Source organism: Macaca fascicularis, chromosome 20 (genome assembly GCF_037993035.2).
Source record: "Macaca fascicularis isolate 582-1 chromosome 20, T2T-MFA8v1.1".
Taxonomy (NCBI): Eukaryota; Metazoa; Chordata; class Mammalia; order Primates; family Cercopithecidae; genus Macaca; species Macaca fascicularis.
Window position 1 is genome coordinate 73087109 of NC_088394.1, and position 21280 is coordinate 73108388.

Here is a 21280-nt window from a genome sequence, read left to right on the forward strand (position 1 = left end):
TTTTGAAATCCAAAAAGCTCCAGAAAAATAATTTTTAAAAACGCACTTGGAGGTAAAACCTGAATTAAAGTAACATAAGACGGCTTAGTGTTTCTCTTAGTGGGAGTAATAAAAAGTTTCACTCAGAAAAAATGAGTTTAGTTATCAGGCGTTTCCCAGTCCCTTGCTGGGCTCTATATAATATATGGCACATGCACTTAATTTCATTTCTAAAATCAGGAAAAAGTGTGAATTTAAAACACATCTGGCACTAAGGGTTTCAGATAAGAGATTGTGTGAGAGTTGTTCTTAGTTCTGCCATTTTCCCTGGAAAACAATCATTAAAGTTTACAGAGCACATCAGCGAGAATTTTTAAAAGGAGCCTAATTGTGATATGGTTTTGTTGAAATACAAGGCAGGTGTAAAAGGAAAATAAATCTCAGGACCCCAAAATTACTAAGCCAAAAGGAAAAGTCAAGCTGGGAACTGCATCAGGCAAACCTGCCTCCCATTTTATCCCTAAATAAGATACCTACAAAGAAAAGAAAGCTACATACTTCCCTCATAATTTGCCCTCTCGGGATTCCTTGTGGACCCCAAGATCTTTACCCTAAAACGGTTCTGTTGAATTTTACCCTGACAATGTAAATTGATAGTTTATCTTCACAGGTGCGAGACACAGGACAGAACCCCAAGTCCTCCCTCTGCTCACCTGAAACAAATGCATATCTGATTGCTTCCTCTGAGGTAAAAATGCAGATTCACAAAGCTAGATGAGGGCGTGACTATTCCTCTACTCCCCTGATAAGTTTTGGATCTATGTTCCCACCCAAATCTCAGGTCGAATGGTAATCCCCAATATTGAAGGTGGGGTCTGGTGGGAGGTGATCAGATCTTGAGGGTGAATCCTTCATGAATGGTTTAGCACCATCCTCTTGGTGATAGTGAGTGAGGGAGTTATTGCGAGATCTGGTTGTTTAAAGTGTGTAGCACTAGGCTTGGCATGGTGGCTCACGCCTGTAATCCCAGCACTTTGGGAAGCTGAGGCAGGTGGATCACCTGAGGTCGGGAGTTCAAGACCAGCCTGGCCAACATGGCGAAACCCCGTCTCTACTAAAAATACAAAAATTAGCCGGACGTGGTAGCGGGCACCTGTAATCCCAGCTACTCCGGAGGCTGAGGCAGGAGAATTGCTTGAACCCGGGAGGCGGAGGCTGCAATAAGTCAACATCTCGCCACTGCACTCTAGGCTGGATAACATAGCGAGATTAAGAAATAAATAAGTTTGCTTATAAGATGCTATTATTTTATTGTACTTTTTTACATGTTTATTATATATTATGTACTTGTAAATGTATTAGGTAAATATATTTTGTAGGCACATAAATTTATTGCTTTATGTAAATTTAATATTTCATTACTTATCGATTATCTATTGTATATAAGGCACATGATGCTACATTGGTATTTGGAATTCATTACCCTAACTATACTGTAATTAAAATAATTCTCCTAACTAGTACCAAAGGCTTCCACTTAGCAATCACTCGAAGTGTGCCAGCACCTCCACTCACTTCACGTCAAGCGATTCCCATCATTGTTTCACTGGTGGAGAAACCGAGGCCCAGGGCACATGGGGTAAGGCGTTCAGGGGGCTTTCGGTCCGGAAGCAGCGTCGGGGCGGGAATTCGAACCCTGGGTTCCCACACTCGCCGGTGGCAGGGCCCCCAGGGCCTTTTCCCAAACTGATCACAGGAAGTGACGACCCGTTCGCCCGGCGGACCGGGGGGCGTCGGGCAGGTCCTGGTCCAAGTGAGTGCCCGCCCCTGCCCTGGGCTGACGGAGTTCTTCCCCCAGCTGCTGGTAGACGTGGGAACCCGCAGGGGACGGAGCTGCGGGATCCGATAGGACCTCGAGGACCCTTGGGGCGCCGCTGTTCTGCCCTGGGAGAGAGGGTGGGAAGTAAGTGAAATGCCGTCAGAAAGCTAAAGAACTACCGAGAGACCAAGACCCAGAGAAAGAGGCGGAGGTAGAGAGATGGGGAAGGAGAGCACAGGTGGATGTGTAAAGGTGTTCATTTACACATTCAGAGACACAAATACAGGAAGAGACAGGGGCGCAGGCAGACACCCCGAGACAGGCTCGGTGAGTCGCAGGAAGAGACAGTCAAGAGACCCCAAGAGCAAAGGAGATGGGCAGTCTAGACCAGGCGCGTCTACACCCGCGTTCGCCCTCAGGCTAACATTGTCAGCTAGGACCACCTTCCTTCCCCTGGCCGCCCTAACACCTCGCAGCTTGCAGGCTGCGGCTGCTGGCAACACCCGAGTAAGATCCTATCCAGCCGCTGCGCTCTACTTTCCAGGGAAGTGTAGACCTTACAGGGGACGGGCCCCAGGTGCAGGGGCCGTCGCGCTAGCCAAGGGTGGCGTGCGGAGATCGACGCGGCCTCGCCTTCGGCCAGTCAGGACTCAGCGGTCTCTTGGCCGCGCCCACACGCGCACCTCCGGTGGGCCTGGGCTTTCCTTTGCACATTCCTGCCCGCTGACGCTGCCCACGCAAGTGAGGTCAGCCGGGCTTTTTGCGCGTCTGGACAAATCCAAATCAGCCTGAGCTTTGCCTTCGCATACCCCCTAGCCAGGCGCCACGAGGATGTACGTGGCTCGCGCTTCCTTTTTTCCAAAGACCGCCAAGCCCTTTGCGTGAACACGGAGTGACCAACGAATACTTCCTCCTTCTGCGAGACCTGCCTCTTTAGGATCCGATTCCTATAGACTGACCAGACTCGGCGCAGCACGCTGATTGGAAGCGGCGACTGCCCGTCAAGCATTCGCGTCTCTCCCCTCCCTTGACTTTCTTGGCAGGGTTAAGGGATAAGAGAAAGTGGAGTTGCCTTAGTTCTGGGAGAGCCGGTTTGTGGGTCCGGCACAGGTATCCATGCGGACTTAGGCTGCAAAAGTCCTCTTGTGAAACGAGGAATAGGCTCGAGCCTTCGATTGGGTCGAGGGAAACGTCAATCAATGGATGGGCGGGTGCAAACGCAACAGAACGTACAGTATTGGTTAGGGTTTGGCGGGGGGCGTAGACAGCGGGGAAATGAGGCGGCTTATCTCGATTGGCCCAGAAAGAAGGGGGTCTCGCCCTCTGTACTCTGGGATTGGCTAGAGCGAGCCGCGCCCCCCTCACGCCAACAACCACCGGTAAGCGAAGTGGGCCTAGCTCTCCCGGATTAGCAGCCGTAGCCGGATGCGTTGAAGGGAAGGCAGAGAGGTCTCATTCAGCTCCCGAACAGACCTGACGTAGATCCGGAAGTAGCCCGCACCATCTCAATTATGAGGGGACACCTGTAGGCGACGGGAGAGGGACGCCGCGGGGAGCCAATAAAGCTCCGCAACCGGAAGCGTTTTCTGGGGGCGTCGCACCCGGAAGTGTGGCACCTCCCCGGCCGCACCCGGAAGTGTGATGCCACCGCCGCTACGGGGAAGTAATGGTACCCGGCCAGTTGAGATTCGGGGTTAAAACAGGTGTTTGTATATCTCTATTTCCTGAGGCCCATTAGAGTCTCCTCTTTTCGGAAAGTGTTGGAGGGGGCACGTATTTGGGCATGTTTTTGAATGTCTCGTCCTATTGAAATCCGTGGGGAAACAAGCAGTAGGAGTGTGTCCAAAGGGGCCTGACTCTATAAAGTCTTTTCAGAAGTTTCTTTCACCGCCCGTCACCCTCGATTCCCCTCCCCTTCAGGGATGTGCAGATGGAGGCCGGAGGAGACACTGCTGCCCCGGTCCCCGGGGGCGCGGAGGACTTGGAGGACACGCAGTTCCCCAGTGAGGAAACTAGAGAAGGTGGAGGGGTTCACCCGGTCCCACTGGATCCCGAAGGCGAGGGCCTGGAGGAAACAGGTATGACTCCACTTAGTGGGGTCTTAAAATGGATCCTTAGGGGTTGTCATTGTTGAACGGGGGGAGGGTCAGTGGGTGATGAGTAGGGAGTCGTTTGGGACTCAAGAGAAGTGGCTTAAACCATAGCCGGGTCAGGAGGAGGTCATTGTGGACACATGGTGTAGTTTACTTCACTGAGGAAGTCATTGGATGTCAACGGGTGTTCACTGGGAGTTTGGTGTGAGTTTAGGTCATTGAAGAATCAGAAAGGGGGCTGTTAGAACCAAAGAGGGTCACTGAGGATTTAGAGTGTTTAGGTCAAAGAATGCGCAGAAGAAAGTCAATAGACTCCAAGGAGTACTGTTTAGAAGTTAGTGTTTTTGAGGAGTAGGGTGTTATTTATTAAATAATAGAAGTGGGAAGGGGAATCAGTGAAGTTCCATGGGCACTCAGAGTATTTACATCATTGAAGTCATTGGTAGGCTGTTGGGAAGTCTTTAAGGAACCAAATATTAGTGGATGTGTAAAGTTGTTCATTTGGGATTTAATGGAAGTCACTGAGAAGTCTGTACCATTGATCACTTTGGAACTAGTGGATGCAAATGGAATCATTGGGAAGGATCAGTGATGTGAGAATAAATGTGGGTGGGGAGGTTGAGGACTTGGGAATTAATAGCAGGTAAGAGCAGTTATTAGGAGGGAGTAATGATATTTGGGGACATGGGAGTGTCAGTCATGGGAATGTCAATGAGAGAATATGCAATTATTGGGATTTCATGGGAAAATTATTGAGACATAGCTGCACATGGATAATAATGACTGTCATTGGGGGATGAATGGGAATAAATGGATGTGTCAGTAGAGGCCATTGAAGTTGTGGGTTTTCGTGAATGTTAATGATGGTCATGGGGAGGGGCAGTGGAAGTCATTAAAGTCTTGTGTGTTAGTGGATATTATAATGGTTACTGTACGGAGGGGAGTGGATATCAATGAGATTGAAGGTGGTCAGGGGAGTGAGCGAAGGTCTCTGAAGTGCTGGGTGTTAGTGGAGGTTAATGATGGTCATTGTTGGGGGCGGGAGGAGTGGACATGGAGTAGAATAAATTGTGGATCAGGGCAGTCATGGAGGATCACTGAAAAACCAGGTGTTAATGATTGTTAAAGTGGGGTCATTGGGGTGTTTGTGAACCACAGTGGGAGTGAATAATGGATTAGGGGAGTCCTAAAGATCTGGGTGTTAGTGGATATTAATGACAGTCACTGGGAGAAATACTGGACATTACCAAGAATATGAATGGGCAACCAGGAGAGTTAGTAGGGGTCATCACCTATCAGTGGGCATCACTGATAGGGTAGTGATGGGGGAAGGGGCATTCAGATACTTAAGATATTAATATATGTTAAGGGTGGCCATTGGGTGAGCAGATATCAGGTGAAAAAACAGGGGTCGGAGGAGTTAATGGGGGATTATTGGAGACGAATAATCATCATCCAGAGTCAATGGGGTGCTTTGAAGACTTGGGAATGACAGTTATTGAAAAGGAAGTAATTGGTCTGTAGGAACATAGCAGGTCCAGTGGAATGACAATGAGAATGTGTTGGTTTATTAGGGTTTTAGGAAGATCATTGCGGGGTCCCAGGGCAGTCATTTGTCATTGAGGGGCATAGGAGACACTTGGAGGTCTGTGTCAGCATGCAGGGCTCCTGGAGGGGCTAGTAGATATTTGGTGGGTCCTTGGGGATGTGGGGTTAGGGGTTCAAATGCAGATGACCCACCAGGGGCTCCCTTTCAGGATCCAAGGACAAGGACCAGCCACCCAGCCCATCACCACCGCCCCAGTCAGAGGCCCCGTCAAGTACCTCTCAGCTCTGGAGTCCTGCAGCCCCTGAGAATAGTCCCACGCGTAGCCCTGAGAGTAGCTCTGGAGGCCAGGGCGGGGACCCCAGTGATGAGGAGTGGCGCAGCCAGCGGAAGCATGTGTTTGTGCTGAGTGAGGCTGGCAAGCCCATCTACTCGCGGTACGGTAGTGTGGAGGCGCTGTCGGCTACCATGGGTGTAATGACCGCCCTGGTGTCCTTTGTGCAGAGTGCAGGAGATACCATCCGCGCCATCTACGCTGGTGAGCAAACAGGTGGGAGGCAGAATGGGGGACAGTGACCGGGAATATGGCTGGCATGGGTAGGTCCGTCTGCCTGCCTCAGGCACTATCCAGCCAGCCAGGGTTGGGTCCATGTGTGTGGATGGTCAGCCAGGGCTCTAACTGTCAGTGGTGGGAGGTGGGGGGGGTTCATCTCTGTCTGGCCTGCTGGTTTCTGAATGATTGACTTGCTGGGATCTGAGTGACTAGCTGGATACTTCTGTGTTGCCTGAGAGCATGACTGGGGGGGCTGTGTGGCTAAGCTGTGTCTTTCCGGCTCTGTGTCAGCCCTTGTACCATCTCTTCCCACCTGCCCCTGCTCCATGCTGTGTATCTAACCTACCTGTTCCTTTGGCCATCCCATCATGTCTCTGCAAATGTCCAGATTCCTCCAGCTTATCCTTACCCCAGTCCAGGTGCCCACAGAGTGATCGTGTGGACTGGGGCCCGGTGTGTGTATGGTAGGAGAGAGCGGAAGAGCCCCACTGTCTCCCTCTGGTCATTCCTGATCCAGCTCTACCCCCTCTTCTTACCCCTCCCTTCCCCAGAGGACCACAAGCTGGTGTTCCTACAACAGGGCCCACTGTTGCTCGTGGCCATGTCACGGACTTCTCAGTCAGCAGCCCAACTGCGGGGGGAGCTGCTAGCTGTGCACGCACAGATCGTGAGCACGCTGACACGTGCAAGTGTCGCCCGCATCTTCGCACACAAGCAGAACTATGACCTCCGCCGCCTGCTGGCTGGCTCGGAGCGCACACTGGACCGACTTCTGGACAGTGTGGAGCAGGACCCAGGAGCCCTGCTCCTGGGTGCCGTGCGCTGTGTGCCCCTTGCCCGCCCGCTGCGAGACGCACTGGGTGCGCTCCTCCGACGTTGCACAGCGCCTGGCCTGGCGCTGTCAGTGCTGGCAGTAGGCGGTCGACTGATAACAGCAGCCCAGGAGCGGAATGTGCTGGCCGAGTGCCGGCTGGACCCAGCTGACCTGCAGTTGCTGCTCGACTGGGTGGGTGCACCAGCCTTTGCGGCGGGTGAGGCTTGGGCACCAGTGTGCCTGCCCCGCTTCAACCCTGATGGTTTTTTCTACGCCTACGTGGCCCGCCTGGATGCTATGCCTGTTTGCCTGCTGCTGCTTGGCACCCAACGTGAAGCCTTCCATGCCATGGCCGCCTGCCGGCGCCTGGTCGAAGACGGGATGCATGCCCTTGGTGCCATGCGTGTTCTTGGGGAGGCTGCCGGCTTCTCTAATGCCTCATCAGCCAGTGCTCCTGCCTACAGCGTGCAGGCTGTGGGGGCGCCGGGCCTCCGGCACTTCCTGTATAAGCCACTGGACATCCCTGACCACCACCGCCAACTGCCCCAGTTTACCAGGTAGGCCCTGACCCTAAGGCAACTGGCTGGGTGGGAAGGCCTGTCAAACCAGGAAGTTCAGCATCTCAGGGATGTGACTCAGGAGAGATAACCGGCCATGCTTAAGAAAGAGGGAACAGAACAAGTCTCTGATGATGGAGCATCAGTCATGGACCTAAAGGAATCCCCCTCTTCTGGTGGAGAGCAGGGCCCTAGTACTCAGGGAATCCCCTAGTTTCATGAGGAAAGGTCAGCCTCCAACCCCTGAGAATCCTCAGGTCTCATGGGAGAGGCTCAGCTCCCTAACTTAATTGAAATCTCTAGACTGAGGGAGGAAATGGGCCAGCCAAGAAGGCCCTGGACTAATCTTTCCCTTCATCATGGCAGCCCTGAGCTAGAGGCCCCCTACAGCAGAGAGGAGGAGCGGCAGCGGCTGTCGGACCTGTACCACCGCCTGCATGCTCGTCTCCACAACACCTCCCGACCCCTGCGTCTCATTTACCACGTGGCTGAGAAGGAGACACTGCTGGCCTGGGTAAGTTGGGCAGGGCTCTGAGTGAATTGATTCCCCACTTCAAGCCTCCTTTCCCTATATTGTATCCCCTCCAGCCATAGTGCCTCCACCAAACACAGCAGGCCTCTGGCTGGGCTGTGCCTTGCCTGCGACACTGTCCCTGCCTTTACACACACATCTTTGAAGCCCCTGACAACTAATGACCGTGACTCTAATCCGACATTAGCCTCACCCTTCTATGTGCTTTTCCCCGATTAGCAACCAGGACAGTGTCTTTGACTTTCCAGAGGCTCCATTAACCACCATTGCTGTGCCTGCCAGTTCCCTAGTAGCCCAGTCCATGTGTCTGGAGGTACCCCATTCATCACCAGCTCATTATGACTCCATGAGTCCCCAGCAGTCCTCAGACACTGTAGGCTTGGTCCCTTGCTGTGCCCTCCACCTGGGGTGCCCTTCCCTTGGGTCTCCTCTGGGCTCCAGCCCTCACTTCCTAGGGGTTTGCTGAAGGTCAACTACTGAGGGAGGCCAGAGAAGGGGACCTCATCAGAAATGGCACCTTCCCCCAGGCCCTGCCATGTAATGCATATTTATTAATTTATTGCATGACTGCTGTGGATCAGGCATTGTCCTAGGCTAAGGATTTTGTTTTTAAATTTTTTTAACTTTCATTTTAAAGAAGTCGCAAAAACAATATAAAGAGTTTTTATATTTATATTCATGAAGAGTTATAAAGGGTGTGGTGAAAACCACACCTGGCCAGACAGTGGTTTTCCTAACTCCATCATTCTTTCTACATTCATTGGTTGGGATTTTACTATAAAGAATAACATGGGGCCGGATGTGATGGCTCACACCTGTAATCCCAGCACTTTGGGAGGCTGAGGCGGGCAGATCACTTGAGGTCAGGAGTTCGAGACCAGCCTGGCCAACATGGTGAAACCCCGTTTCTACTAAAAATACAAAAGTTAGCTGGGTGTGGTGGTGTGTGCCTGTAATCTCAGCTATTCATGAGGCTGAGGCAGGAGAATCACTTGAACCTGGGAGGCGGAGGTTGCAGTGAGCCGACATCGTGCCACTGCACTTCAAAAAAAAAAAAAAAAGGAATAACTTTTTCTTCTATTTATTGAATTTTTAATTTTCTATCAATATTATCTCATGGATTTTTCTTTAATTCAGTGAGTTAAAATCTTTCTCTAGCATTTACTTTGGTGTTCAAATTGCCTCTGATTTAGCCAGTGGGTACCCTGATTCAGCCAGGCTGATCCCTGCGTCTCTGACACGTCCCCTTCACTATGTGAGCACATCTTACTTGACTTTCTCTATTCCAGTCCTCAACTCAGCCATTTCTCCATGGAGCCTTTGTACCTTTTAGTAGAGATTGGAATTTAAAACCCAAGATATGGGCCGGGTGCAGTGGCTCACGCCTATAATCCCAGCACTTTGGCAGGCCAAATAGGGGTGGAGAGGGGGCTGCGGGTCACAAGGTTAGGAGTCTGAGACCAGCCTGGCCAACAGGGTGAAACCCCATCTCTACTAAAAATACAAAAAATTAGCCGAGCTTGGTGGCATGCGCTTGTAATCCCAGCTACTCGGGAGGCTGAGGCAGGAGAATCGCTTGAACCTGGCAGGCGGAGGTTGCAGTGAGCTGAGACCATGCCACTGCACTCCAGCCTGGGCAATAGTGAGACTCTGTGTCAAAAACAAAAAACAAACAACAACAAAAAAATAAGATATGTTAGGACCAGAATTTTAAACCAAGTGATCAGAGTGGCCTCCCTGAGGAGATGGCATCTGAGTGCAGTAAGGAGGTATTGAGCTACATGGCTATCAGGAGGAAGAGTACACCTGGCAGAGGGAAGGGACTGATGTGCTGTGAGGTGGGACTGAGCCTGGCTATGTTTGAGGAATAGCAAGGAAAGTGCAGAATGGCCGGAGCAGAGGGAGTGAAGGGGAGAGCTCTTGGAGGTGGCACAGGAAAGGCACTAGTGACCTTGTGGGATCAGGCCTCTCCATTTAGTATGAGGCATAACTTGAGTTCCTCTTTATATTAATTCCTGGCTGTTGATGAGGAAAACATAGTTGTATGAGCTTAGAGCAGGACCTTGTACACAATAGGTTACTGACAGAATATTAAACATTGTTACTGTGTTCCCCAGTCCCCAGATGAGCAGACAGGTCTAGAGAGTACCCACAAACACAACCAGCATCACCCAGTTGAAGCCACTAGGTCCCGCTGACCCTTGGCTCATTAGTTGCACAATATCAGCTTACCTACCTTAGCCCAGTATCTAGGCAGCACCCGGTAGGAGGTGCTCCCAGGTACAGGTTCCAGGTTGCAGGAGGCAGACATGCAGCTGCATTGGGGTAGACAGGGTTGTCCATAGCCAGCTCTGGCCCATCTGACTCTGTCTCCTCCCAAACCCCCAGGTGACCTCCAAATTCGAGCTCTATACCTGCCTCAGCCCTCTGGTGACCAAGGCAGGTGCAATCTTGGTAGTGACCAAACTCCTGCGCTGGGTGAAGAAAGAGGAGGACCGGCTCTTCATTCGCTACCCACCCAAGTACTCCACACCACCAGCCCCTTCTACGGACCAAGCTGCCCACAATGGCTTGTTCACTGGACTCTGATAGATGGAGCTCCCAGACCAGGCAGTGCTGGGAGCAACCACCTTTGTTTTTTACCTTCTGTCCACCCTGGAAGTGTGGGTGGGGGTGTGTCCGTGGCTAGTCATTGTCTCCCTAGGCAATGGGGCAAGATCTGAAGGCCCATCTATGAAAGAGATGGTGGCAACAGCCAGGCGAGCAGGCTGCTTTCCTTGCCTGGTCATGCACCTCCACCTCTGGGGAAATCCTTAGGCCTCCCTCTCCCTTCCCTCTGTCTCATCTCCTCCACTTGAATGATGCTCTAGCCTCTGTGAGGGATTGTCCCCTCCAAACTTGCTTCAGGGGTCTGCCTCCTCAGTTGAATCTCAGCCGTGAGTGTCCAGATCTGGCCAAGGTCTCTAGGGTGGCCCACAGGGGTGCTGGAATTGGCACTTCAGGGCCACGCTATGCTTGGAACTGGCCTGAGGGTATTAAAGAAAAAAACTACATAAAAGTCCTAAAAGTAAGACCCACAAGGATATTCCTTTGCCCTTCTTGTAGTTTTCTTCATCTTTACCCTGCCAGAAATGACCCCCTCAATGCCGGCTGCTGCTAACATTAATGAGAAGGTGGCCTCTAGTGTCCACCTGTGGAACCCAGGACACAAAGCACCTGACTGCACACAGTGGCTGAAATCCAGCATTTTTACATAAAAGATGCACTTAGCTTCTAAGCCTCATTTTACTCATCTGTGAAACAGAGATAAGTAACCCTCTCTCGTAAACTCTGATGAAGATTTGTAAACGAAAACAGACTCGAACTATTGTGTACCACCACATAGCACATGCACGTCTGTCCCAGACTTTGACAACCTGCACAAGACAAGCAGCCTAAAGCAGGAGAGACCTTCCTAGGGTTTTGTATGTGTGCACACTACCCTCGCTCCCCAACTGGCCATTACCCTAGCTCTGCCCTTGTTTGTGGAGTTACAGCCTCAAGGTTGTAGCATGCAATCGGGGCGCAGTGTGTTCCGCGCTTGCCCAGAACTGACTGCTAAGTCAACCGATGGCGTAACCGCGGACTGCACGCATGCGTAGTGAAAAGCCTTTCGCCCTCACGTGGTTTCTTTTTCAACCAGTCATCAAGCAAGGCTCGCGCGCAGGCCCCGCGTTGGAAAATGGCGGGGAAGCTGAAACCTCTGAATGTGGAGGCGCCAGAAGCCGCTGAGGAGGCTGAAGGTAGTGAGGGCAAGTGGGCTGTACTCCTTTCTCTCCAACCAGGGCAGAAAGGAGGGAGGATTCATCCCATTACAATAATGAAATAATGATATTCCAATATTTTTTAAATAAAATGTTAAGCCTTTTATTATTGAAGAAAAACAATTTTTTAACCGTTCAGCAGAGTGGAGATAAATTAACAGGCATATTCTTACCATCGAGATTAACTTTTGTCAACTCTAGTGAATACGTTGTTGAAAGTAAACAACACATAGTTCAGTACGCAAGTCTTCAAACAAAAGTGGGGCGGTGGGGATGTTCTCATAAAAATCACCTTGCTGCAGCCACCCCTTATTAACAGTAATTCCCAATGTCGCCATTTCACACCTAACACCTACCACACTTTGATGGACTCTTAAACCTCTTAATCGAACATGGCCTCCCCCACAGCCTCTTTTCTCCAGGGTATCGACTTGAATGACAGGCAAAGGAGGGTGGAGGGGTGTCGGCCTAGACGCTATTGGAAATCGTATTCCATCCAAAAGAAAAAAAATCCCAGACCGGGCACGGAGGCTCACACCTGTAATCCCAGCACTTTGGGAGGCAGAGGCGGGCAGATGACGAGGTCAGGAGTTCGAGACCAGCCTGACCAATATGGTGAAACCCTCTCTACTAAAAACTATATATATATATGTAAATTAGCCGAATATGGTGGCGTGGACCTGTAATCCCAGCTACTCAGGAAGTTGAGGCAGGAGAATCTCTTGAACCTGGGAGGCGGAGGTTGCAGTGAGCCGAGATCGCGTCACTGCACTCCAGCCTGTGTGATAGAGCGAGACTCAGTCTCAGAAAAAAAGAAGAAAAATATCTTCCTTGGCCCGGCTTGGTGGCTCACTCCTGTAATCCCAGCACTTTGGAAGGCCGAGGTGAGTGGGTTACCTGAGGTCAGGAGTTCGAGACCAGCCTGGCCAACATGGTGAAACCTCGTCTCTACTAAAAACAAAAATTGGCCAGGTGTGGTTGGCAGGTGCCTGTAGCCCCAGGTACTTGGGAGGCTGAGGCAGGAGAATTGCTTGAACCCAGGAGGCGGAGGTTACAGTGAGCTGACATTGTGCCACTGTACTCCAGCACAGACAACAGAGAAAAAAAAAAAGGAAAAAAAAATTCCCAAGGCAGTAATGCATTTGTATGCCACTAGCATTTTTTGTGTTGTTACGGAAGTATTCAAAGTGTACCAACGTAGAGAAAATAGCATAAACAAAGCCCATGTACCCATCACTATGCTTCAACTGTTGTCACCTTTCTGTCCCACTTTTATCTATCTCTAACACCCCTTTCTGCACACTCTTTAAACCACTGTATGAATAAACACACTAGACTGCATCCTGCCAGACCTACCCATATAGACATCAAAGTAATGATTATTGTTAATTACCTGACCTAGGATGTGAGCTCCATGAGAACAGAGACTGTTTACCTCTCACTCCCCTGCACCTAAAACAATGCCTGCTTGGTGTAAAGTAGGTGTTCAGTAATTTTTTAATGTGTGACTAATGAAATAACTTCCACACAGAGAGGTGTTTTAGATTAGAGCCACATACTAAGTGCCAGCATTCAACAAAGGACAGAAGGAAGTAAGACAGATGCAAATAGATCTCATGTATTAACTGTGTAATACAGCTGCCACTACAATTTTAAAAAACTATTTTAGTATCAACCTTTCAAATTCCTCAAAATTAAAGTTATGACTGACTTCACTAGCAAAGGAAAAATTGAAAGACGTATCAAGTTGCCATTTCTAGCCCATCAAATTGGCTTTATAAAGGGAAGAATAGTATCTGGTATTGATGACCTTGTAGAGAAACAGGCCTTTTCCTACCTCAGGGAAGAGAGCTGACTCAAAGTAAAGGCTTTGCTAGAGGCAGTTTGGCAGAGTATTTTTAGCATCTAAAATGCTCTTCCACTTCTGCAGTCCCCATGCTATGTAATCATAGGAGAATACATAAGTGTATGAACCAGGAATGGTCATTGGAGTGTTGATGCAGGCACAACACAAGGAACAGTCACATAAATGGCTAAGTCTAGGTTTATGTGTGCATGCTGTGGAATGTCTCTGTGGTGGATTTTTTTTTTTTTAAGAGGCAGAAAAAGATAAATTCTAATTTAAATGTATAAAAATTAAATTTTAAGTTGATAGGATTATTATTGACACACAAGGAGCTCCAAAATAGACCCTATTTTTATTAGAGACAAGCCAGTTGGGATTGAAACAAAAATGGAGGAAGGTATAGCCCTGTGTATGTTGCACAGAAAAAGTGTCTGAATGGTAAAGGCCTGAGTGATAACTCTGGACAAGGGATTTGGATTTTGGGAGTACTGCAGAGGTAGAGGCATTTTTGTGATTTATTGTTTTATTTTTCTTTTAGAAAAATGTAAGTAGTCATATATAATTTTAAAATATAAGGGAGAAGAGGGAAAATTTTGAATGGCAACTGAGGATCCTATATTCATATTGGATCAGTATTAACATCCAGGTTTTGATTGTTGTACTGTGGTTACCTGGTAGATTCCCTTTGTATATAGGAAATAGACACTGGAATAGTAAGGTGTAATGAGTCAAGTTGTCTGCAACTTATTATTCAAAATCACTCACAAATGGGGAATCTGGTATAAGGGCAAAATGGGGGCACTGTGGCCTATTTTTACAACTTTTGTGTACATCTGAAATTATTTCAAAATAAAATGTTTACAAGGGTGCTCTTACTGTGCTGGCCGTTTTCTTTTGTAATGGACTTTGTGTGTGTGTGTGTGTGTCAAAGTGTTAGTTGGATTATTTAAAAGATTTACTTGTTACCCACTCTTGGCCTTATTTCATGACTAGCACTAGAAAGCAGAGAGAGGAAAAACACAGATGGAGCTTTTGCAGAAATGGTTGCAAATGCCAGCCATAAAAAAGATGTGGAGACAATCAGGAAATTAATGCATAGCCTGGGTATTGGGAGATGTTACCTGATGAGTATTAATCTGGTCAGTTGTGATTATAGGATTGGGGTCATCTAAGATAATGTCCTTAAGTAGCTCAGACTCCTGATGAAGTATCTGGGAATAAAATGTCAAGAAGCCTGGGCATTGCTTAAAAATAATTCAACACAGGAGAAGCATAGGTGAAATAAATAGGGTGAATATTAATAATTGTCAGATCTGGACAATGAGCATATGAGAGTTAATCATAATGTCTTCTCTACTCTCATGTGCATTTGAAAGTTCTCATAATAAGGTACTAAAAATAAAACAATCACAAACACCTTCCCTTGTTATTAAAGTAGCTTTACTTCTTTGTCTTATTTCCAAAATATTAAGAATATTTTTGAAATTAAAAAATATCTCAGGATGCCAACTTGTTCCAAGTGATTGTATCAGGGGAAGCAGTGAGATTTAGGATTAAGGAGAAAAGAGGAAATTTCATTTTTAACGTCACGTATTTCTTTGTTTGAATTTTCTTAGAATTTTACTTGAGTCAGAAAGTAAAATTTAGAGCAATACATGAAATGTATTTTACTAAAAGACCAAATGTTGTCACCAAACTGCTGGCAGTGGTTACTTCTGGGAAGGGGAGTGACTTGGAGAAGGGGCTGCTGGTGAGGGGAGACTTTTCTTTTTAATTTTTTTCTTCCACATTTGTTTATTATGTAAGTTATTCTACATGTGTTTATTATGTAATTTAAACATGAAAATGCAAATTAAAATAATACATAATAATTTATAAAGGATTTCAGGCCAAACAAAAAGACATAAAGAAGGTGAACATACCACCAAATACTTCAAAAAGTATCTAATAAGCTCAGGTTAAAAAACCCTGATTTACAACATGGATTTTAATGGCTGCAAAGAATTTCATCCTACAAACATGCTGTAATTAATCCCCTAAGGTATCTTCAAGTTATTTCCTTTTTTTTTTTTTTTTTTTTTTTTGAGACAGAGTTTTGTTCCTGTTGCCCAGGCTGAAATGCAATGGTACCATCTCGGCTCACTGCAACCTCTGTCCTCTGGGTTCAAGCAATTCTTCTGCCTCAGCCTCCTGAGTAGTTGGGGTTACAGGCACACACCAACACGTCCGGCTAATTTTTGTATTTTTAGTAGAGTTGAGGTTTTGCCACACTGGCCAGGCTGGTCTCAAACTCCTGACCTCAGGTGATCCACCTGCCTTGGCCTCCCAAAGTGCTGGGATTACAGGCGTGAACCACCGCGCCCAGCCGTTACTTCTGAGTTTAAAATTATAAACAGTGAAACAACATCTCGCCCACCATCCTTAATTATGTCTTTAAGAGGCATTCCGAGGAGTGGAATTTCTGATCAAGAGGAAATGAATAAAGTTTTGGTATTTATTTATCAGAAAGTTTGAAATGAAACAGTTTTTGCCGGTTAGCAAAAAACAAAACAAAACAAAACAAAACAAAAATGAAGAAGATTAAAAACATACTTGCCTGGTAAGAGTATGATTTTTGGGCCTGAGACAGGTGAAAGGCAATTTCCTATCAGCCAAATTCCATAATATACATACCTTTGATCCACCAAGTAGCATCTAAGTAGTACTCTATGTGTACCCAGTAGATACACTCTAATGCAAGCACAAAGAATAATGTACAAGGATGATGTACTAGGTTAAATTGTGTCCCTTCAAAATTCATATCCACCAGAAATTCAGAAATGTGACTTATTTGGAAGTAGGGTCTTTGCAGATATAGTTAGTGAAGAGGAGGTCACACTGGATTAGGGAGGGCCATATTCAATGGCTGGTGTCCTTATAAGTAGAGGGAAATATAGATACATAAAGATATGAGAGTGGCAGGTGAAGACACAGACACAGAGGGAAGACCCAGTTTGTGGTACTTTGTTATGGCAGCTTGACAACACAAATGCAGATGATCATTGTGGCATTCTTTGTAACAGCAAAATAAGGTAAACGGCTTAAATATCCATCAGTAGGATATTGTTTTGAAATTATGGTATATCCACACAGTGGAATGCCATGCAGCCACTAAAAAGAATAAAAAGATCACTGGTGTACATTGTCAAATGATAAATACAAGATGGGGTGCATCATGTACACCATGCTACCACTTATGTAGAAAATGTGGGATGTGGGCCAGGCGCAGTGGCTCATGTCTGTAAACATCTGTAATCCCAGCACTTTGGGAGGCTGAGGCGTGCGGATCACGAGGTCAGGAGATCAAGACCATCCTGGCTAACATGGTGAAACCCCGTCTCTACTAAAAATACAAAAAAAAAAAAAAAAAAAAAAATTAGCCTGGTGTGGTGGCGGGCACCTGTAGTCCCAGCTACTCTGGAGGCTGAGGCAGGAGAATGGTGTGAACCCGGGAGGCGGAGCTTGCAGTAAGCTGAGATCACCCCACTGCACTCCAGCCTGGGCGACAGAGCAAGACTCCGTCTCAAATAACAAAACAAAAACAAAAAAAAAGAAAAGAAAAGAAAACGTGGGATGTAGTTGGCCGTGGTGGCTCACGCCTGTAATCCTAGCACTTTAGGAGGCCGAGGCGGGTGGGTTGCCTGAGCTCAGGAGTTCGAGACCAGCCTGGGCAAAACAGTAAAACCCCGTCTCTACTAAAATACAAAAAATTAGCCAGGCGTGGTGGCATGCGCCTTTAGTCCCAACTACTCGGGAGGCTGAGGCAGGAGAATCACTTGAACTTGGGAGGCAGAGGTTGCAGTGAGCTGAGATCGTGCCACTGCACTCCAGCCTGGGCAACAGAGCCAGACTCCATCTCAAAAACAACAACAACAAAATGAAAAGCAAAATGAAAATGTGGGAGGTATGTTTGTATATACATTGAATTATCTCCAAGTACCTACACATAACTTGTAATGCTAGTGGCCTCTGAGGAGAATTAGAGAACTGAGGGAGAAGGAATTTTCACTGTATACTATTGTGGGTAAGCGTTTCTTCATTAACTTTTTGGCTATCATGTTTGCGAGCTGCCTTTCATCTTCTCTGTTCAATTTTCCTTAGAGAGGTGTAGGTCACTGAGATTTGACCTTTACCATTGATTTCAAGACTTAAGGATTTTTTTTTAATGTTAACATTTTCCTGTGGTTTTTCTTGTTTGAATTTTAGAAGTAACACAGGCTCATGTTAAAATATACATAGAAGTATGTATGGTGAAAAGTGTGGTGAATCAGGGTTCAAATAAGGTCTGTTCATTTACTTGATTGATATATGCCTCAAGTCTTTTTTAATCTGTAGGATTTTTCCCTCTCCCTCATTTTCTTCTTTGCAACTTATTTGTTGAAGAAACAGGTTTTCCTGTGGAGTTTCCCACAGTCCACATGATATTGAGCACATCCCCAGTGGTGTCATTTAATGTGTTTTCCTGCCCTTTGTACTTCCTCTGAATTCGTATTTAGATGTGGAAACCTGATGGGATTCCATCAGGCTTTTTTGGTTTTGGTGGGGGTTTTTGGGGCAAAAATCCTTCATCAGCCATGTTGTGTTCTTCCATCTAGAGGCTCATAGGGAGCACTCCCCAAGACAGCTTGTAAGTGCACTCTGAGCTGCAGTCCTCAACTTAGCTGAAATAAACTCTCTATATCAAAAATAAAAATAAAAATCCATTGAACTGGAGCTGCAGGGTAAAGAAAGAAAAAGAGAGGCTCATAATATCCAGTTGTCTTTTTCTGATGTTAGTAGCCATTAGTAACTATTACCTAGATCTATAAGTTCATTAAGAATGTATAAATTATGAGCTATAATTATTTTAAAGAAATTCATATGAAATCTTCCTGCCCTATTGCTCTGGTTAGAACTTCATAATGATCTTGAACAGCAGCATCAGCAAACATGCATTCCCTTCTTTCACCCCTGAGTTTCATTAAGGGGATGTTTGTGGTGGTGTCTTTTAACCCCTCAGGGAGAAGGTGACCCTTCGGGGTCCTGATTTATCTAGCACACACCATAAACCTCAAGGGCAAGAGACGGGGGCCCTGCTTCGGATGGAAATCTGTCTCTCATCCCATCCTTAGCCCCAGCCCAGGGGTGTCTGCAGACCCCGCTGGGACTTCCTACTTCCCTTCTCTGTCCCCTCTCACTCTCGCTATGTCCTGTAATTTTGATTTTCGTTTCTACAGGGCAAGCCAAGTCTTTGAAGACTGAAGACTTGCTGGCAATGGTGATAAAGCTGCAGAAAGGTCATGTGTCTCTTTGTTTCTGAGCCTCAGCCTGGGGTTTCAAGTCAGAAAGACATGGTTCAAATTCAGCCACCTCAACTCACAACCTCAGGAAATTATCCCATTGCACTTTCTCCCTCTTATACAATTTAATTCTTTGAACCAAGAATACAGCCTCACAGTTTAAAATTCAAGAAGTTTAAAGGAAAGGAAAAACCAGTTCCCCTGCCATCCCTCCTCCCTCTCCCCACACACTAGACATCCATTTCCCTGACTCACGGGCAAGCAGCTATTGTTTTTCAATTCTTAAGTATCTTTCCAGAGGTTTTTAAAAAATGCATTCATGGATGTGTTTTTTTTTTTTTTGTCTTCCCTTTTACATACAAATGGCAATGCAGTTGGTTTTGCACCTTGCTTTGCTTTTTGCAGGAGATCTGGGAGCCAGTGTGCACCCAGTATCTACATCAGAGCTGAGGCAGTGCTGGCCAGAGGTTAGACCCCCAGTCCATTCTCATCTTAAAATACTATCATGTCAGTCTATTCCAAACAAAAGCAGCAGCCTCCCCTTCTCCCACTCTGTGGCTGCCTGCAGAAGAAGTGCACTGGGACTGCTGCCTAGGTAAAATTAGGGAGAGAAATTGCAGGGCCAGAAATGCAGTGACCCAAACTGATCATTTCCAGTAAAACAAAGACCCCCAGAGATTTCTGTCAGTCATAATCAGCACCGTGGAGAGCACCCACTCTCCTGGAAATCACAGAAGCTGGAGTCAGTGACCTTGGAAAATCCAGGGTCTGAGTTTATTAACCCCAGAGTGTCTGAGGGGTCGGCAGTGAGACCTGGCAAGGGTTGGGCAGCTTTTTGCCCCCATTCTTTGTTGCCAACCTTGATGCCAAAGAGGCATGAGAAGGAAGTCTCCTGCATACAGAGCACTGAAACAGGGACTATGAGAAGTTAGAGCTGACTCTCTAAAGGGACAGTGATCACCCTGTCACTGGGAAACTTGCAAGCTGCCACCAGCAGCGTAAAAGCAGGGTTTCCCCATTTCTCAGATGAGGCCAGTACCAGAGTGCAGACTGACAACCCTTCCTGTCTGGCTTTTGATAGGGCGGGGCAGATGGGACGTCTCCATTGGCTCACACCACACTCAGAGTTACATCTAAAGGCTTCCACGATGGCCCAATAGGCCCTGAGTGATACCACTTCCCACTTCCCCCACCTCACCTTCTGCTACTCTCCACTTGCTCACTAGACCTGAGCCACACCAGCCCCTCACTGTTACTTTCGACACGTGCCTCACCCGCTCCTGCCACACTACGGGGAATTTGCACTTGTTCCCTCTGCCTTGTTGCACTCCGCCTGGAATGGGTCCCCCCTCCACACTCTACCCCCACAGAACTGCAGGACCTGCTTCCCTCTCCTCATCTGGGCCCTTTCCATATCTCCAGACACGCCTTTTACCCTTTTGCTCTTCAACGCTTTGCCTCACTTTATTTCTCTTCACAGCAGCTACTGCCACCTGAATTGATTTATTTATCTTTGCTCAATGTCCATCTCCCCAGCCCAGAATGCAAGCCCTTCAAGGGGCTCTGGCAGAGCTCAGCACACAGCAGGTGCTCAATATATGCCTGTTAATTGATAGCAGCAGACACAGTGCTTCTCCGTCTGCCTTGGACAGCCAGACACCAGTCTTCTCTGGCTCAGTCTTTCTTCCTTTCTTTCTTCAGAGGGAAGTCTGGAGCCACAGATAGAGGACCTGATTAACCGGATTAACGAGCTTCAGCAAGGTAAACTTGGGAACCTAGCCTGGCCAGCTGGGGCCAGCAGGAAGAGCCTGGATTTATAATGAATCCACCTCCTCATCTATAAAATCTAGGCCCCTGTAGGGTTGTTTGAAGATGAATATGCAATGTCACATTTGCGAGAGAACAGCAAGGCTAGAGACTACACTCACACAGTGTCTTCTTCCCTTCTTGGCCCAGCAAAGAAGAAATCCAGTGAGGAACTGAGAGAGACCCACACTCTCTGGGAGGCCCTGCATAGGGAATTAGACTCCTGTAAGTGGGGCCAAAAGAGGGACCCATCAACACTGCGGATGCTCCTGTGCATACCTCGGGGCCTTTGCACAGGCTGTTCCCTGGCCTACAATGCTCTTAGCTCACATCATCTGTATTGCCTCTCACTGTCTCATGTCATCTTTCAGCTCTCAGCTCAAATTTCACCCTGACAGGCCTATCTTGATGGTCTCATCTCAGAATAGAATCCTGCCCTCTCTTGGTCATTCTCACGCCCCTGGCTGATTTATTTCTTAGGAGCCTTTATATCCACCTGACATTGTGCGTGTATTTCTTTATAGCCATCTCTCTCCTCAGTGTAAACCTTGTACATTCTTCAGGGTCTTCAGTCCTTCAACATTTACAAGGAATGTGGGCATAGAGGGGGAGAA

General features: G+C 47.4%; 3 protein-coding genes across 10 annotated transcripts in view; 2 read left to right on the forward strand and 1 right to left on the reverse strand.

The window, feature by feature from the left end:
• Nucleotides 1-1350: 1350 nt before the first annotated feature.
• LOC135968832 (uncharacterized) lies at nucleotides 1351-2950 on the reverse strand. The gene is made up of 2 exons (XM_065537079.2): nucleotides 2608-2950; nucleotides 1351-1923 (listed from the first exon to the last, which is right to left on the reverse strand). Exons 1-2 carry the CDS (start codon nucleotides 2805-2807, stop codon nucleotides 1575-1577), a joined length of 549 nt encoding a protein of 182 aa, XP_065393151.1. The 5' UTR covers nucleotides 2808-2950; the 3' UTR covers nucleotides 1351-1574.
• Nucleotides 2951-3051: 101 nt separating this feature from the next.
• MON1B (MON1 homolog B, secretory trafficking associated) lies at nucleotides 3052-11802 on the forward strand. Of its 8 annotated transcripts, none has more exons than XM_065537077.2 (6): nucleotides 3052-3177; nucleotides 3719-3876; nucleotides 5649-5987; nucleotides 6542-7361; nucleotides 7728-7875; nucleotides 10282-11802. In XM_065537077.2, the coding sequence occupies exons 2-6, from the start codon at nucleotides 3729-3731 to the stop codon at nucleotides 10480-10482; spliced, it is 1656 nt and encodes a 551-aa protein (XP_065393149.1). In that variant the 5' UTR covers nucleotides 3052-3177; nucleotides 3719-3728; the 3' UTR covers nucleotides 10483-11802. The 8 variants fall into 8 exon arrangements, with proteins under 8 accessions (XP_065393149.1, XP_073882850.1, XP_045238547.2 ...); XM_074026749.1 differs by having other exon boundaries at nucleotides 5649-5975; XM_045382612.3 differs by lacking the exon at nucleotides 3052-3177 and adding an exon at nucleotides 3427-3501.
• The window catches only part of SYCE1L (synaptonemal complex central element protein 1 like), a 105698-nt gene continuing 96032 nt past the window's right edge, over nucleotides 11615-21280 (forward strand). The window contains exons 1-4 of the mRNA XM_005592602.5: nucleotides 11615-11675; nucleotides 18798-18857; nucleotides 20562-20621; nucleotides 20817-20891. Coding sequence (XP_005592659.3) covers nucleotides 11615-11675; nucleotides 18798-18857; nucleotides 20562-20621; nucleotides 20817-20891 — 256 coding nt within the window. The remainder of the gene's footprint in view (nucleotides 11676-18797; nucleotides 18858-20561; nucleotides 20622-20816; nucleotides 20892-21280) is intronic.